The sequence below is a fragment of the Cyanistes caeruleus genome, chromosome 1 (assembly GCF_971803275.1).
Source record: "Cyanistes caeruleus chromosome 1, bCyaCae1.hap1.1, whole genome shotgun sequence".
Lineage (NCBI taxonomy): Eukaryota > Metazoa > Chordata > Aves > Passeriformes > Paridae > Cyanistes > Cyanistes caeruleus.
This window is the reverse complement of record NC_141701.1, coordinates 139,065,673-139,085,271: the sequence shown is the minus strand read 5'-3', so window position 1 is coordinate 139,085,271 and position 19,599 is coordinate 139,065,673. Positions and strand designations below refer to the sequence as shown.

Genomic DNA, 19,599 nt, shown 5'->3' with positions numbered 1-19,599 from the left:
CTTTTTCACGCCAATAATTTTTTTTCCCAAATCTTTGGTCATCCCTGTTCAGTGGCATGTTTGTATCTACTTTATCTCACTGAAAATCTGATTGTTTTGAAAGGAACACAGCTTTGCACATCAGTGCATGACATCACACTGAGACATTGCTTAATGATCTGAGACCCTGATGGCCATTGCTGCAACTGCTTGTTTCTGGAAATATGTGACAGCCCTGGCCTATTTAAGCCTTGCTTACCATTGCATTTTTAGTCTGTGCTGGTGGTGGTGTGTTTTGAAGCAGCACTCAGAAAACAACTGATTGTGAAATGTGCCATCTGCAGATGGAAGGCAATGGGGTGCCAAGTAGAGCTGTGATACAAGAAAGCACAGATGCTTTGCAACCCAAGTAAACTTTGGCCCTAAAAGCATTTCCTTGAATTTTATTTATTTTAAGAACATTTAATATTGAGAGCACTTTGTTAGAAGAACATCACTGGTATCTGATGCTAGGAGGTGCTAATTGTCTTCTGTAAATTCACAGCCATCCTGTTTTTAAGTAGGCACAAGGGAAGGCAGTTTGGGCAAGCTGTGGCTACTGTAGAGAGTTGTAATTCCAGTTTTGCTAAAAATTTTAAAGCCAGCATAGGTCAAATCTTCAATAGACTTTGGATGTATTTCAAGGTAAACTCCCTCCTTCCTGCTAATAGTCCTGAATTCTTTGAGGTGGATCTGCCTCAGATTTTCCTTTTGAATGAAGGATTTAAACAAAACATGGCACATTTAATTGAACATTTGAGGACTTGCCCCATACTCCCACAATGGGGAATTTAAGCAGCAAGAACACCTGCAGCCTGCATCCTAGTAGTCTGTTGATATGACCCTATCTCTCTTGGGTCAGTTAATCCAATAAGTCAAAATTCATTTTGCTTTAGACTGACTAAGGACACTTCACATGGGATATAATTTGTTTAGCTCTGCCCCAAGGGATAATAATGTGACTTACATAAAGATTTGTAAATAAAGCAGAACATCTTGGGACCTGAAAAGGAATAAAGTTAGGTTTGCAATGTTGACTCCAAAGTTTTATTGGTGACAGTGTTCCCTTGTGATTAAGATTTTTACATTTCCCTCCTTCTAGAAGTACTGACTGGGAGTTGAATGAGATACCAAGTGGGTGTACTTAGTGTTCCCTGAGTGCAGAGGGAGTGCAGTGGGGGACATAAAAAACAGCAAAGAAAGCACTGATGATAAGAGCAACTGCATGAAGAAAGGTGCAAAAAGAGATGACAGCATGGCAGGCCAGGACAGAGATGTGCAAGCCCTCAGTGGTGAGAAGATTAAGGCAGCTATAATTTAACCCAGAGAATCAGAACAAGGTTGAAATGAAAATGGAAACCAAAGGAGGTGAATCTAAGATATAGTCTAAGCCCTCAAATAATATTTTAAGAATTGTATCTTAGTGCCTCTTTAGCTGTCTGCCTTTTCCTTTTCTAAATAAAAATATTTAATTTTTTAACTGTTATAAACCCACTGACATGATCTCACTTTCTATTTCTTAGAGACTTGGAGCTCAAAGAAATTTGAGTGGATACAGAAATGCCTTTTTCTAATTTTGCTCTTTCTTTTCTGTGAAATAGTCCTTTTTATAATTCACTTCTTTTGCAGTTTTTCTAAATCTGAGTCACGTCCCTTGCTTTTCAGATAAAATAGAAATATTGTTAAAAGATTTATCTTCTCTGTCATTATCAAACCTTTAATAAGTTTGAATAACTTTTCTTAAATCAGCTTGACTTCTTTTTTCTTTTCATGTTTCTGTAAGGTTTTTTTTGGCATTAAAATAAGTTCTTAGGTTTGGAGACAAGTTGATCATAAATCCCTGGGTTCTCCTTGTCCTTTGTTATTCCTCTCTGCAGTGTAGAGAGTGTCAAATTCGTACATTTGCTGTTTGGGAGAAGACACAATTTGGCTCCATGGCATGGACACTATTCATTTTCTTGCTATTCCTCTGATAATATCATTGTTTTAATGAATAACTATCACAAAATGTGTAAAAGCCCTGTAGATCTGTAATAACCTTTCCAGTAACCCATTTTGGGGCTGGTGCAGTGTATCCTTATGATGCACAGGGTTTAGTGCAGTACTTTTGGGGTTTACCTTCTGTTTGCCATTGGATGAACTGCTTCAGTGTCACTTTTGCACTTTGATCCTAAAACCTGGAACAACCTTGATTATGGAACACATTGTTGACCCATCATCTTGAATACCACAAGGTGTCTATGGATGGCACTTCTTTACTAATTTTTGTGCAGAAGTTCAATGACTTTCAATGATATTTTCTCTTTCAAACATACATTCTTATGTCTGAAATATTAATATTAACTATATTTTTTCTTTTTTAAGTGCAATTTATCATGCAGAAAAAAACACTTGCCTGTGTAGAAAGCAGTGGACTACTTGTTTGTTGAATTAACAATACCAGTTAATCAACAGACCATTAAAAACTGTTTTGTATGTCTTGTATTGGATTGTGATGAATCCCCTTAAATTGTGAAGTGTATAGCAATGCACAGAGAAAAAAACAAGCAGTTGTATAGTAAAGCTGGGCAGAATTTGACAATGAGGAATAAATTTACATAAAATAGAACTGTAAATGGAGATAAGCTGTTTCACAAAATGAAGTCGAAGTAAGGAAATAAAATTAGCAGCACACCTACAATGAAGTGGAAATTTTGAAAATACCAGTGTTTCATTTCCACCTGTTCTAAATTAAGCTTTCTTTTAATTGTACTTTACAAAAGGGTAATTTTCACATAGAAATTGACTTACCCTACAAATAAAGCATTTCCTAAAGCTCCAATTTGGGTTTAAAAAAAAGCATGAAAGAAAACACTTCTCTAAATTCCTTCCTTTTTCTTTTTCCTTTTTTTTTTTCAAAGGCAAAGGCCTTTGGTTTCAAATAAACTAAAAAAAAAAAAAAATAAAATCAGCCTGAACCACTTCAAAAATTAGCCTTTGCCAGAACCCTACTAATTTTGCTGTCTGGCCAACCAAGCACTGATAAACTCTATTTATTGGCACTGAAAAGAGTGGGAGGTAACGTCTCAAACATCTATAGCCTCCAATCCCCTGCACCTACCAATCCTGAAAGACATGGGAAACTGTCACAAATGGACTCTAGAATTGTCTCTTTTCACATGAAAGAAGACACAGGATATAAATTCACTGTTTTATTGTACCCTGTGTCCAAGAAAATAAATCTATGGAATTGCTTTCCATTGTCTCTCTGCAGATTTCTCTTTGGAAATAAAGTAATAGCTGTCCATTCCTCATCAGCTCATTTGAAATAAACAATGAAATGCAGGGCACAAGAAGCCCACAAGAATAGATTAAAGTGCTTCTGGTTAGTCTTGATATAACATATTTGTGTGTCAGGCTTTCTGTGATTCTCACATTAACATGTTTGAAAGAGTGGAGTTGTAGGGTCAGGTAGGAGCTGCACAGCTGGAAAAATGTCACCAGGATTAATAAATACCCACTTTCCCCCTTCTCCATGAAATAAGCCTTTCCTGTGCACATTTCATTATGGTTTCACACACTCCTGCACCATGGAGCATGGATTACTGGGCATTGTGGAAAAATTGATGGTTTTGAAGGATTGGAGGTTCTGGGTGTGCTGGTTTGTACCTCTGGGACCGAGCCCTCCCCAGCCCACCGTGTCTGTGGGGCTGAGTGAAGCCAGCTCTCACCTGCTGCCCAGATCCATTCCTGCCTATGGCCCTGTCAAATGGATGGCTTTTTACTGGCCCCCGAGCCTTTTAATGCTCTCAGACTGATCAATTAAAAAGACTTGTTAAAAACAGAACTAAGGGATGACAGGCTCTTATTGACTGGGGAAAATAACCAAATTTTATATAGGTAGAGCCTCCAGACGTAATTAATTTGATGTGAATAAAGATCGGACAGTACTACAGTTTATTGATTGGGGGAAAGTATCTTTATTGTTTATTCAGTAGCAGAGATCATTAGACTTTTAATTTCCCTTTATGTTAAGTCTGACACTACTATATCTATTCCTCTTCATTCTTTAGGAGTGACATAGACTGAAAAGGTGCCAAAAACTTGTGATAACTTTTAGAAATATTCTTATTTGTCTTGTCCTTGCAACATCTGAAATTTCTTTATAAGACAAAAAACATTAATAATCTGTAAAACAATGAAAGATCTTTGTACTCAATGCTTGTAAATTATTTTTAGGTCTGTAGTCCTGCACTGCAGTAGCAGTTCCAGTCACAGGTGGCAGTTTCCAAGTATATTGATCATTTCCATCCTTCCTCTTTTAGCAACAGATCGACCCCCAACAATCACGACCGGATACAGCGCCTGAGACAAGAGTTCCAGCAGGCAAAGCAGGACGAGGACGTGGAAGACAGGAGACGCACTTACAGCTTTGAGCAGCCGTGGGTGAGTGTGCAGGGCCTGTCAGATCTGGGAAGCTTGGCTGACTCCTGCTGTTCCTCGGTGGGTTGGGAGCAGACTAAAAGGGTGCTCTGCCTCCACACTTCTACCCTTGCTATGATCCCCATTTTTGGTTCATTGATATTTAGTTCATTTCTAAACTTCTTTAGCCTTCTGTCATGTGTGCAGATAGCATTACTTGCTCTGTGGTTAGACCCTTGAACTCTGTGAGTTACTGCTTGGATTAGTATCAAAGGCATTGATCTGAAATTTTCAGGGAAAACCAGAATAAAATACATACTAACAATAAATAATGAAAGATTGTAACCTTTTAAATGGTATTTTCTCTGAATCAATATCACAGTGTTTAGTTATTTTCATAAAGGCAGAGCTATGTCTTTTCACAGTAAAAAAGAGATGTGACTGCTTTACAATAGTGCCACTCTGACACTTACATTAGCTAAGACAGTTCTGTATTGAGATATATGTCCTAATTGATCTTTTAAATCCTGTTCAAACTGATCTAGTAATGTGATACAATTATTTAAATACATGTGCTTATCTTGATTAACATAATTGAATGAATTAGTGCTGCTTTTTAATCAATTATGTATCCTAAATTAGGACCTTTTAAATATGGGGCAAAACCTAATTTTGTTGAAAATTCCATAATAAAGATTTGTGTTCCCAAAAAGACGGGAATGGTGTGATGACAACAGTTGAGTCTCTCATAGCTTCCTCTGAAGCAGGTGAAGGTGGTGAGTTACTGCTGCTCAGCATTGCTATGCACACCGAGGCTGAGGTGAGAACAGCTGAAGAGCCACATGTCTGTGTATGAACTCACTGAGAACAGTATCAGGGTGTAGGCTTCTCTTTTCCTGTACTAGAAAACATCTATCTTCCTCTGAAATTGAATAAATGCAAACTTTTTTATGACCAGGTGCTTTCAGTTTGAGGTAGGGAAGATAATGTGATAGCCCATCACAGGGATAGCTTAGCAGTTTGGGTTAGGTTGGGGCTGGGTGTAGCTGATACCTTCTGTTACCCATATCAGCTACTGTTTGCTTTCCAAATGAGAGATTTGAGCAACATTCTTGGGAAAAATGTGTATGAGAAAAGCTTGCACTCTTGAAGACTTGGGAACTAAGCTACTGAAGGTCATGGGCCAAATTGCTGTATATCTAAATGCCATAGCAACTTTAGACAGTCAGCTTGGCTTTTATTATAGTTTCTTGTAATGAGTGAGAAGGGAATTATTTGGATGACAGACTGATTACCTTAGGAATGGAATAATTTCCTAAATTCTGGGTCAGAACATTGACCTTTCTATTTTCTCTCATGCAAACAAATGGTATCTCTCTGTTTACTCTTCTTCTACAGATCATGCAAATGAGTTCAAAGTGACTAATTCAGCTTAATGTATTAATATTAATTAGGAAGCTTATTGTTGTTTTTGTAGGAGCTGCTCTGTTGTTAAATACATAGGTGACCAAATGTTTTATTTTAGATAAGTACTTTAAAAAAAAGTTTCCCAGAGTCTATTTGAACTTATAATTTTATTTTTCCATCATGTACTCCAGCCTTTCAAGATCACAGTGCTTGGAAAGGATAGAGCAATGATCTCATCCATTTCATCAGTTCACAGTCATTTCAGTTTTAAAGAACCATAACCCTCTTTTTCTTAGGAGTGTGTTTTACTACTTTAACATGTTAGTCTAAAATGATGGAATTTCTTAAGACAACCTCTCAAAACAAATCCAGATGTATTATTAAATACCAATGACACATAAAAAATGCAGAATTGGTTTATAATACATGTGTAGGAAAATACTTAGATACATTCATCAGTGTCTTTTCAGTCTTCTCCATCTGTGAGCTGTTGGTTCCAAACCACAGCAGTGCAAAGTGCAACTGTACGTGGGCCATTGTTGAAAAGAGTGTTTTCACCTGAGGGAGATGGCTTGTGCAGCCTACATAAACAAAAGGCTTTGCATACAGAGAAGCCTCTGAGCCACAAGACAACAGCCAACTCTGACCTGGTTTGGATGGAAAGAGAGGCAAAACCCATCCTTGGAGAAGTGTGTGCTACAAGGTGATAAGTAATTTGCCTTTCTTATTACCAAGCTGATGGGATGGTTGAGGATAGGGAATGAAGTGCTGATGTGATGTGGGACTGTTGGTTACTTTAAGGAAGTATAAATGAACATGGAGTTTGCAGTGGAAGTAATGGGTGCTGATGGAAGTCTGCTCCATCAGCTCTGAGGATATTCAGAGGAGCTCAGTGCCTCAGAAACGTACTAATACATTATTAAAATAGTCCTGTAAAAATCACCAGATTAAAACCCAGATTATTAACGGCCTGTGACACAGGGGTCCAGTTACCTGTGAAGGATACCTTCAGTCTCCTCCCTGGGTGGGAAGCAGATCTCATTCCACGGAGTACAACATCACACTGTCTCTGTGTGGTACCTGTGTGTGCCTGGCCCATCCCTTTCTGCTGGGGCCCGTCAGGTGAAGGTCCTTTCTCTGTACTTGAGCAATGCAACTGCGCTGGACTTTTTGCCCCACTGTGTTTGTCCTGCCTGTAAACAAAGTACTTGACTGCCTGTGAGTGTTCAACAGCATCAGGCAGCTTAACAGGCACAAAAAGTGATAGTGCTGGAATGAGATGACACCGTCTATTAAGCAGCATAACATTTCTGCTCAAGGCCATTTGAATGACACACTGTTAGGGTTTAAATAACTGCCTAAATGTTGCAACATCAAGCCATCTCTAAAATTCACTCGACCTGCAAGCTGAGTCAAAGCTTTATAGAAGAGAATTTTGCATTTGTTTATTTTAGATGGCTTTCTCAGGCTGCATAGCTGTTCTTTCTTTTTGCTTTTCTGTGGCCCTTTTTATGTGTGTCTATTTCAAAAAGCAAGGTACAAGAAGCTTTCAAGGGCAATACTATAGGCCTGATGTTGCATGGAAAAAAAAAGATAAAAATAACATTTGATTAATCCATTTTAATCCTGCTGGTGTTAATTCAGTCAAAGTTTGCAGAAATATGTATCTGGGCATGCAGAATTGTATGGAATTATAGTGTGTCTGCTAATATTTAATGCCCTTGATGTTGCTATGACACTTTTATACCAATGAGGATTCTTTTGGGGATGATTTTTCTGTTTGGTACCAAAGTTGAGTCCCTGTTTTCTGTGCATTTCTGCATTGTGTTAGGTCTGCTGAAGCCTACCTTTGCAGACTTTGGGGGGACTTCATTGTGATTTATTCCATATCTCATATTTTTGCCTGGTCACATCTTGATTAACAGACATACCTGCCCCTTCAATAATAAAATTACAGTTCTGTAGCCCTAAATGCCACAGGAGTGAGCAATCCAAATTTAAAACAGAGCATTTTAAAACCATGGAAAATACTATAGCTGCTTGCCAGTCCTGCTTGTGGAAGCACACCAGTGATCCAAAAATGCCCACAAAGATGCTTGAGGGACAAAAGTTGGTGCTTTATTTCATCATATTTAATACAATAATTGGTACTGAAAATGGGAAGTAACAAATTCTATTCACAAATACATTAATTTCCAGTTATTCTGGATCTATTTGAATGATGGGAAAAAACTGGCATTAAGAGAGCTGCTGAGGAAAATGTACTTTAAATATTTAGGAGTCAAATAAAATGATACTTTATTTTCTAAAGATAAAAGCTAAGTAGGTCATAATATATACACTACCTGACTTGTTTGAGTATAGCTTTAATTCCATGCAAAAATTTGTGAAAAGTAAATAATTACATGAATTAGAAAAAAAATTAGAAAAATTAAAAAGAGGAAAGACTCCAGGAGTCCTAATAATATATTTATACATGGCCTGATAAATAAAGACTTAGAAGGTCTGGGGACTGTGTGGGTTTTTTCTGCTGTTTGTTGGTTTGTAGTGCTTGTCTCTAAAGAAAAAAAAAAAAATCTTTTTTTCCTGTTTAAGATACTTATTTCTTATCCCTGTATTCAAGTCCTTGACCTTCTCAAAGCCATACTAAACTTTTAATAGTCTAAAATTCTTTAGGAGAAAAAAAAAGCCCAATTTTTATTGCTATAACTTTGACCATAGTATATTAATATTACTTGAAAAAAATAAATAACAGACTTTATTCAATACAAACATTGTAAAGTTTATATCAGGCTGTAAATTATGTTGAGAATTACTCAACATATTAATGAGAAAGACAAGTATTGTAATAATTCATTTTATTATTAATCCATTTCAAGCATCTATTTTAGGATAGCTTATGCAAGATATTAGGCAATATCTAAAGGACTGTTGCAGTAGACAAAGACCTTAAGCTGAATTAAAGTTTAGCTAAAAAACAAAGCTGAATTGCAGTTTATCCTATCCTACAATCTGTTTCAGAGAGGAAAAAAAGTTGTGCAGCAAAGTGTCTCCACAGGTATTTTCTTTTAGCTGTGTGGTTAATATCCATTTTAAATATCAAATCTGCAAAGGATTTAATAAAATGCCAGCATTTTTTGCTAAGGTTTAGGCTCCAACTTGAATATCTGTTTTTATTTTGAACTTTTTTCTTACCCACTAGCCTTAATCTATTAATATATTTGAAATTAAAAAGTGAAGATATAATATTTTAAAATGAAATTAAGTCATTTTAGTTAGTAAACAAACATATATACAGCTCACAGGCATACAGTGAACATAAATACCTCAAGCAGAACTTCAGGGCTTAGTGGTTTGTTTCTGCCATACTGAAGATTATTTTTCTGCTCCTCCTAATACAGAACAGAAATCATTGTTCTGTACTGCTCAGCTTCCTACATATACACCATAGAAAGGCACAGAAAGGGATGGGATTTTCTTATTACATGTTGCCTAAGTTAATAAATGCACCTGTTGCCAATTCTTAAAAGACTGAAAGACATACTGCTACATATTCTGTTCACCATAGCAACATAAACACAAAGATGGAAGTAAAAACAGTTTTCAAGGACATCTCCCAGAGACACTGAATGTTTTTTTATCGTTTTGAATTTTGATATACACGGTTACTAGATTGTCTGTCATCTGTGCCAAGTACATTTGCACATAAAGCAGGCAAGGTCATTTAATCTTATCTATTTCTAATTAGTGCTACACTATGAGAACCATGGGCTTTTGGTCCTTGTGCCTGCCAAGTCCCCAGGTGAACTTGAAAATTCTTGGTTAAACACAGAGCTTAATGTGGAAAAAAAAACCAAAAACTATAGCACATTTCTTTTAATAAAATAGTGGTATTTTTTAATAACTGGGAAAATACTGGCTTGCTCCTTTAGTAATCTCCCTGCTAACTATTTGTTTATCAACCCAAAGAGTTCTAAGTCTCAGTAAGCACTTCTCCCAGCTTGTCCTTGTGTCTCTAGGCTGTCAGATAGGTATGTCACTGTCACTGGTAGATCTCCTGTCACCTGAACTAGTTGGATCTCCCTGAAAAGCCAGTGCCCTTCTTGGTCCCCACGTTCTCTTGTCTGTAATTTGGTGGCAGCTGTGATCTGTGCCATTCCTAGTGGATCCATGCTGCCACCATGCAGAACTCCCCTGTGTGGGTAGAAGTGCCACTGTGCAGGGACAGAAGTGTGTGGGCAGCCCCTGGGATAAGTAGGAGAAGAGAAGAGGGACCTTTGTCCCTAAAATAAGTTGCCCTGGACTGCTGATAATGGTCACTGCAACATGAGCCATGGTGGTTGCATGTTCTGTTACAGAGCCATTCTCTGTAACATGAAAAAATATTTTTGCATAAAGTGAGAAGGAAAGAACTTTTAACTTTGCAGCCCTGGTTTTAAATTTATGCATCTTTGGGAGGAGAGCTGTGTAATTTAAAGCACAATTTTAAGTGCTGAATACTGTTTAACAATGCTGAATTCACTATCATTGCCACTTAAATGTATTGTGGAAGACAGGAACATACATTTATTTGTATAACTCTGCCTTGATTGTTATTGTGGCCTTGACCACATCCTAATTTAAAAGGTCAATGCTTGTCACACATCTCATTGCAAGCGAGGCCAGGGTTCTTATCAATCTGTTCTGTGAAGAGCGAGCTGTTTCCAGCTTTGTTGGATGGTTTCAGGTTGTTATAATTGTCCTTAGCCTTGGGTTGATATCAGTGTTATAATTACTGTGTTATGTGTGCTCCTTGTACACGTTTTTTCACTGTTGAAAAATCTGAAAATAGTGCAACTTTTTTTTTTATTAATTTTCACCAGTTTAACATATATGGGCTAGGCATTTATACAGATGCGTGTTTGGGAATGTATTTTATTAAAATATATGTGTCTAATAGCGTACTATGAGATCTGAGACAAAATTACCATTTAGTTTTTGAAGACTAAAGTTTAATAAGTAAATTTGCTTATTAAATAAGTATTTTTTGTTTAGTTATTTTAGTCAACAGCACATTGAAAAGTTATATCACTGTATGGAGGTTTGCATTTTACTGAGCAAGTTAAGGGTCTAAAATGGAACATATTAAGCCTTTATATCATCATAACCATATATCAAGGGCATTCACAATGGTATCACTGAGGTTTTGAATGAAAAGTTTTGAAAGAAAAGCCTTTCTGATGGCTGAATGTGCCTGACTGTGTATATATATGTTATGATATGGAATATGTGATTACATACAAAGGGAGAATTTTTATATCTTATGGACATATTTTTTGATACTTGAAATGGGATAATAGATTCAATTATATGAACAGCTTATTGTAGATGTGAAAAACATTCAGACTAAATAAATTTCCTTTCCAGATCAGTTAAGTACTGCAAATCCTCTTAGTTTAACAGGGTATATAGGTACTCATACCTTCAGTAAATCAGATAATGGATTTGAGATGTTTGCCTTTAGACCCATCAAATTATAAATGTCGTCCATTAGATGAAATTCTTTGTGAACTGCAGAGAATCCAGACCTGACTCCTCAGATCCTGTCATTCTGGGCATGCACCACAGCAGGCAGACAGGAGTGACAGCTCCTGCCTCTATTGAACCATTGGTTCCTCTGTGCATTAAAAAGAAATATCCCTGGAGTTATATTTTGATCTCAGTCTATTCATACTCCATTAGGACTTTCAGAGCAGAGCCTCTGTCACTTTACTGCAGGCTTCATCTTTCCTCACGTATGTGTGCTTTCTAGATGATGCATTTTATTGGCTTGTATAAACCTAAACTGAGCAGCAGCTCAATGCTATCTCCACCTGTTTGGTGATTTAACCATTCTTTGTATTGTCAAATTCTTTAATCCCTTATATTTACAGCCAACTGAAAAAAGGGAAACTGTTTTCAAATAAAGAGAAGCAATTCTGATTTCATGTCTTATCTATGATAAGTACTTTCTCACATATGACATAATGTAGCTGTAAGCTTTCCAATGCTGTTGAAGTGAAACCCATGAAATGAGGAGATCAGCTGTAAAATCTTAGTTTAAATGTTTTATTCTTTATGGGGAAGTTGATATGGGAACTTTAGAGTTTCCCTCTGGTTCATTGTAAGCTGCTTATAACCACACAGGAGAGAATTCAGAAATAAACCGTGTGATTTTCAGGTAATCACTCCCTTCCATAAGCTGAGCCCTTCAATAAAATACCAAATGTCAGAAGACTCTCAATAAAGTCAAGAAAGTTAGAAATGTTGACATATGCAATAACTGAAATGCTGCTCTGTATGTGTTGCCCTTATTTAATATAGTAGGAAATCTCTTTGGGGGTTGTTGGTTTGGACGTACATATGTACAGCTTATTCATCTCTAAGAAAATTTCCCACAAGGCTGACACATGATTCTGTTTTCTCAATTTCTTGCTTCATCTCACCATTCCTAAAGCATTTTTCATTAGAAATGCTGTTTTACTGAGGTTTTTACAGAGTAAACCTATTCTGAAAAAGACATTACTGTTACATTCAGGATTCTCTTAAATGAGTTCACTGTTATGCCTAGTGCTTTCACATTCTGGTTCTTTCAGCCAGTAATCTTATAATGGGAAAATTTTATCTGTTAAATTCTGAGCTGAGACTGATGCTCTGTCTGAAGTGTATTCTCATTGACAACAAAGTTTCTAAAAGTTGTACACCTGTTTAAAACTTGTTGTTTCTGGCTACCTGCAGGTACGTGACTATAGTAAAACACTTATGTCACAAATGACAACTCTAGTTTCTAAAACTTGTGCAAAGCTTTTGAAAAGCCTTTTATCTTGCATATATTTGTGAGCCATTAGGATCTCTTTTCTGCTGCAGAAATTGTAATAGAAAAAAAACAAGAGATGTTTGTTTTGAGGAAAAGCAGAGATAAAAAGGCAAAACATGCTTTTAAAAGTAAGTCTTAGACAAGCTGTTTCAGTCCCAGGCTCAGACAAGTGGTTATGCTCCCTAACCTCCCCATATTTAAGCTTACATATTCTGAATAGTACTGGTAATTTTAAGGATAAAAAAAATAATGCTGTTTCTTTGTAGGCAAAACTTTCTTAGTAAAACAAGAAAAGCCCATAGCATTCTTTGATTTTTGCGACACTCTATTTTGCAAAATGAAATTACAAAATCTGAAGAAAGTGCTAGGGTAAAGTGAAAAGTGGCATCTCTACAAAAGTAAACTTTTCCATGTTCCAAAGTTTGAATCCAGCCATTCTGTCAGATCTTGACCTGTAATACTCTATTTCCAGAAAGGTCATCCATTTTCACTTGCTCTTAGTGTTGTCTTCAATGTTTCAAATTGTCACCTCATTAAGATCCTACTCAGAGATACAGGAGTCCTCATTGTCCCCAAGAGACTTGCTGAATTTATCTACATGATCATATTTAACCAGAAAATGTTTTCCCCATCTCTGGGCCAACTGCAAAATAGGATGGTTCCACTAAAGGAGAGCATCACTCGAGTATATTGGTGAGGTTCAAAGGAGGGTAGGGGGTAGAACTTAGCTTTACCATGGATAGGGTGACTTAGAGTCTCAAAATCTGTTCCACTGACTTAATTTAAATTACAGTGTTGCCATAAAAGCATAACCCGTTCTGGATGATTGTTTGCCTCATACATCTCAGAAATGGTAGATCAGAAACAGAATTTGTAGCACTGGCCACTGTTACGGGTGAGAATTTAACCTAATAATTGTGAAAGAGCTACTTGTACTGCATGTTGAATCAAGTATCGCTGTAACTGTACAACAGCAACTTAAATGGTAGCTCTTTTGAGGGCATTTTTCTGCTTTGTTTAAGACACTTTCATGTTTGTTTTGCAGCCAAACACCAAGACGTACTCACAGAGTGGCAGGCACTCCGTGTCCGTAGAGGTCCAAATGCAGCGGCAGCGGCAAGAAGAACGAGAGAGTTTCCAGCAAGCTCAGCGCCAGTACAGCTCCTTGCCCAGGTATGGGAACTGACACTGGTCTGCAGCTGTTCCATGTGTGGGAGCCTGGAGCTAATTTCATTGGTGGAGGAAAATGTCGTACTTTGTGCACACACTTTTGTTCAGCGTTGATATTGGGTGGAATGTATTCACTGTGGAAGAGGCATAGAATTTCTTAAGTGAGAGCATGTGGTAGCTGAGAATTGCTTCAGAGAATTTCTTCAGAGCTGATTTCAGGGAAACTTGATGACATTCAGCACCCAATAGAATTGAAATATTAAAACAAACCTCTTCTTTGTGGGATACCATCCAGTTTAATTTTCTACAATTACAAGAGTCTCCTGAGCATGACATGAGGTGTCCCCTTTTGACATGTCAGATGTTTTTTTTTCTGTTGCCTGATTCCTTACTGGGTAGAAATTCTATCTTTGAGATATTAATATGGAAAAAAAATTAAAAGGGAAAAAATTTCAAGACCTCCAACAAAAAAATATGGAACTGAGAAAATTATCTAAGAAATCAAAGGTCTTCAAGTCTATACATATATACATTTTAAAATATATATGGAATGCTGAAAATTAATGCATTTTTTTGTGTAAACAAACCTATGGTTTTTTAAAATAGAAGGCTTTTTAAAAGATTAGTTGTTTGGGCAAGATGTTTTTACTTGATATTTAAAGAATTAATAGAAGTTTAGCCAGCTTGTACTGCAAATTAACTCATAGTTAAGCATTATGCAAATAGTCTTTGCATTTTGAAATATCAGCAGCAATGGTTGAATGGAGAATAATTTACACCGGAGCTTGGTGTCAAATTGCTTTCCAATAAGGCTGCATTATTTGTCATGACTTGTGTAGAAATGGTGTGGAAAAAAAATTTGTTGTGACAAATGTTTTACCAGGTATTTTATAACTCTTTTTTTGGAAACAAATATAAGCCTTGTAGCAAAGTTCTCTATCCATGAACTCTTATCTTAGCAACATCTTTGAAAATAAAACAGTTTCAGATTTTCAAATGCTTTAACACCTTTCAGTGTAGAATTTTTCTGTTAAGTTTGGAAGGTGGGAAAGGGAAATGTAAAGTTCCTGTGTTTTCTGAGATCATTAGTTTCTCATCTTGAAAATCTTTATATCCCCTCTTCTTTTTATCTTTGCCTTCCTTTGGAAGTTACCACACCTATTAATGCCATATTGTTTCTCCTGAGAAATTCTCTCTCAGTTATGCTAGCCCCACTCAACCACATTTATTTAGTTTTAAAACTATGATTCTTAAAACTTCCTTCCCCTGTTCACAATCTCTGGTAGCATTTAAAATTTGGAATCAGTTGCAATGCTGTTCAAGTGGCAGATCAGTGGCAGAAATTAAAAACTCCAAGGTGAAAATTAATCTGCAAGAAATATGAAAAATAGATCACAGAACAGCTCATAGAAATGCTTGTTTTGAAAAGAGTTACTGAGAACTTTACTCAAGGTGGTTTTCAACATGAGAAATGGCTAGCAATCTAGCAATGCATGTTACTGGGTAATTAATGATAATTTAATGGCTTAGTTTGAGCTCCCTGGGTGTTTCAGCTGTGCTGAGAGCAGACAGAACTGCAGTTCAGCACTGTAAATACCACAATACTCCTATAACAACCTGGGGCATCGTGTTCTTCAGCTTTACAAACTGTTCCTAATGCTGTGATTGATCTTTAAAGAAATCTTGCTGTTACTCTGAAACCTGGGTCCCAAGCTTTATGTTGCAACCATGACTTTGTAATGACTGAAGTTTGTACACTGGCTTCATTCTTGAGCTTTGCTGCCTTTTATCCTGCGTATTCTCTAAGACCCTCCTTTTTTTTTCCCCTTTGTGCATTCAAATCTTTAGTTCTGAAGGCAAATAAACTCCTGAGACAATTTTAAAGGAACTTCCCAGAAAGACAGGGAAAGTATGCCAACTAATTTTGAACAAGTACCAGAAAACAGTCAGTAAATTAAATTGGTTCAAGTAGTCATCCTCTTGTCCCATGTGAAACTGTAAGAGCAAGGTTTAGCTCCACGTTAATTTTCTACTGCTTAAAATTTATCTTGCTCTAGATCAGGAACTTGACAGTTTCGTAGCCTACAGAGGTTCATTCAATTTGCTCTTGTTCCAGGGAGTGATAAAACATGACTCAGAAGCATTGTTGCTTTGGCAAACTTGGATATGAGAATGCCAATAACAACTATTAAAAATTTTGTAAGAATTTACATTATGTTGTAATTTTTGCTGCAGTAATTTACATTCATCTTGCATAACATTTTTCATCCAGAGGTCTCAGAATCAGTTATGAAATAAGGTAGATTTCAAATTACACATGTGGAAGGAAGATTGCAAAAACATTGGGTGACTTTTTACTTTTAGCAATGGTAGAAAAATTTTCCAGTTCTCTTTCCGTCTCGCCTGCATGTTTGTTGGATGAGGCCACACTGTCATATGTGATGACATGAAAAACCAAGCCATATGTAAGCAACTAAATTATTTTCTTATTGATTTATGTTGCAATATATTTTATTTTATTGCTTGATTCTCATACTCTAATTTTAATCTCAAAGTGGGTATCTCTTTTGCTGCAGCACAAAATTGTTTTACTTTATCACCACCAATCTTATTTTAAATTCATACAAGCATCTAGCAGTTTGATAGTAAATTAAAGTTATTTCAAAACCATAATCTGTCTTCAAAATAATGTGGTGATTTATTGTGTAAAGAGATAAGAATTTGTAATTCCTATGTGTATTTGGCCTATTTATCTACTCCCTGGAGCCAAAAAATGAGCAAAAAGTTATCTCTGCCTCTTCTTTTATGAAAGCTATAACAGACTGGGAAACACTCCTTATTGCACAAAATTCCTTAGTTCTGGAAATGGGAGGAAGAAACTGAAACTACCTCTCAGTACTGAGCTTTATCTTCTGACTTTGTGCAGTGTTAGGGCAAGAGTTTCAAGGATCTGCCTGTTGCATTTTTGAGTGTCAGTCTAGATTCAGATCCTTCATGAGTGACTTTGCAGTTGCTGGCTGTTACCTGCATTCTTAGGATGCACAGCAACACGTATGGTCTTTCCTAGTCTGCAACTGAATTGTAACACTTTTTTCTTGAGAACATGAAGTTAATTGTAGCTGGATGGGTTTTGATGGCATATTCCTCCTGCAGAGGCCTAGAAATATAGTTCAGATATTTAGGAAAGCAAAGTTCTCACAGCAAAAAAGACAAGATTGCATTTTGGGGCAGAAGAGAACTGTGACTCTAAAAGTGACTTCTAGAGAACACCATAGCTGGGCAAAAGCTGCCTAGCTATGGCATAGAACATGCATAGAATGATCTAGAAGCATGTCCATAGCTGGGCATGGCAGAAGCTGCCTTCTTTCCAGTGATCGTTGTCAGTAACAGTCACTGGTAAGCCAGAATATTTGTCTTAAAAACCTTTTTCATTTTTCTTTTCAGGCAAAGCAGGAAAAATGCCAGTTCTGTATCTCAAGACTCCTGGGAGCAGAGTTATTCCCCTGGAGAAGGGTTCCAGACTGCGAAGGAAAATCCCAGATATTCCAGCTACCAGGGATCAAGGAATGGCTATATGGGGGGACATGGCTTTAATGCCAGGGTGATGCTAGAAACACAAGAACTGCTCCGTCAAGAGCAGAGGCGGAAAGAACAACAACTGAAAAAAAAAACTTCTTCTGAAGGGCCTAGCAACTATGACTCGTATAAGAAAATTCAGGACCCTAATTATACCCCTCCCAAAGGTCCTTTCAGACAAGATGTACCACCTTCACCATCTCAGGTAGCGAGGCTGAACAGATTGCAAACACCAGAAAAGGGAAGACCATTTTATTCTTGAGGTGAAGAAAATGAAGATCAACTTACCATGCAATAAGGAACATTTTCATATAAAGACTTATATTTTGAAAACTTTTTACGCTGATGGTACTAAGGAATATATCCATTTTCTATTTCAGTGCCTTTGAAAATATGGGCAAGGCATTGGTGGGCCTTTGCCCAGGTCTTTGGTGTTCTGTCCCAAGTGTTGAATCCATGGAAGGACGTTCCACCATTTGACAATCATATTGGAAGTGAGCAGTGCCACCCCTGCGTTCCGAGTTCCGTAGCCCAGCCCTGTAGCTGTCAATGGCTTTTTGCTAGGATTTGTGGTAATGTGTTTTAATTTGCAGTGACTTGTTACACCAACGTGCAGCTTTGTGGCATAAAATTAATGAATTTGAGTTTGAAGGAAGCATTGACATGTCCTTTATTATTTCTCTCGGGTCAGAAGGAGGTGTACATATCACTCTTGAGTGGATAAGGCTGAGCTGTACTCTGGATTGCAGTTGGAGTTCTGATATGTTTTATGGTGGAGTCATTACCAGTCTTTGTTGATCAATATTTAAGTGTCTATATGCTGAAAAACTATCCTTCTTCTATTATGCACATATGCACTCTTTTTTTTCTCTCTCTCCCCACTCTGAGCTTATTAAAAAAGCCTTTATCCTGACTCATGAGGAAAACAATATTAAGCTTTCAGTTATCCTGAGAATCCTGTTCGAATTGCCTTATAATCTTAATGCACAGCCCATTACAAATGAAATAACTGGAGAGAGATTATTTATATAGACACAGCCAAACCTTTGATAAGTATATTTTACTATTTTATTAAAGATGGGAAATTATGAACACACATGCAATTGAGTTCTGCTTTGCTTTGCTTCTAAATTAATTTGGTCACATGACACTTGTATCTAGGAAGAGAACTAGGGAGGGTGTCTTGTCAGTTCATTTCTCTTTGAGCAAATTTTGGAGATAGCTCAAAGCAAGAGCAGCAGAAATCAAAGTTTTTCTTTGGATCAAATAGCTGTAAAGAGAACAATTCCCTCTTTTTAGACAGTGTGAAGCTTTGTGGACAATTTCCTTTGTGCTTCCATATACCATACTGTTGCATCATGATGCTAGATTAAAGAGAAACCTTTAAGCAAATGAATGAGAGATAAGTGGAGACAAACTGTTACACATCATCCTGAAAACATGTCAGTATCCAAAAATTACTAAAGCAAAATGATTGCTCTAACAGAGAATAATATTTAAATGTGCATATGGGATATGAGAATTTCTTTTGCAGCAGCTGTTTTTATGTTTGTTGGTCTGAAGTTCATGTATTGTAAAAAAAAAAGGTGAGTTGCTGAAGTGCCTGCAAATCCTGATGTGAAAAGGCTTGAGAATGGATCTCAGCATATTGTGTACAAAAAAGAGAGACAGCAAGAAAAAAATCATGTATTGAGTGATAAAAAAAAAAAAAGAAGCCTATTTTTTTTTACTGGCACATTTTATTTTTGCGCCAACTTGTTTCTAGAATGTATGTGAAATATCAGCACACATATCTGTGTCTTTTATGCCTGTTTGTTAACAGTTTTTGTTGTTAATAATGTACTCCATGTTTAAAAGTTCTTATTAGTATAAGCACAGTGACATTGGATGACAATAGGTTTTTTTACGCAGAATTTACATAACTGTGTAAAATGGCTTTCATTGTACATATGAAATTTAAAATAAAAGGCTGTTTCCATCCTTGTCTTGGTATTGCCTGTAGACCCCTATGAAAACTGCTACAGACACTGAGCTTTAAAAATACTTAACAGATATTGTTTTATACTATTCCTAATGGTTTGTGTGTGTCATCCTGTGAACACGAGAAGAGAAGAGAAGAGAAGAGAAGAGAAGAGAAGAGAAGAGAAGAGAAGAGAAGAGAAGAGAAGAGAAGAGAAGAGAAGAGAAGAGAA

General features: G+C 36.8%; 1 protein-coding gene across 28 annotated transcripts in view; it reads left to right on the top strand.

Annotated features, from left to right (window-relative positions):
• Nucleotides 1-19,387, top strand: part of PARD3 (par-3 family cell polarity regulator) — a 487,559-nt gene extending 468,172 nt beyond the window's left edge. For all 28 annotated transcript variants that reach the window (XM_086863442.1, XM_086863388.1, XM_086863514.1 and 25 more), the window contains 3 exons: nucleotides 4,323-4,443; nucleotides 13,707-13,834; nucleotides 17,276-19,387. In XM_086863442.1, coding sequence (XP_086719568.1) covers nucleotides 4,323-4,443; nucleotides 13,707-13,834; nucleotides 17,276-17,669 — 643 coding nt within the window. In that variant the 3' untranslated portion in view covers nucleotides 17,670-19,387. The remainder of the gene's footprint in view (nucleotides 1-4,322; nucleotides 4,444-13,706; nucleotides 13,835-17,275) is intronic.
• Nucleotides 19,388-19,599: the final 212 nt, after the last annotated feature.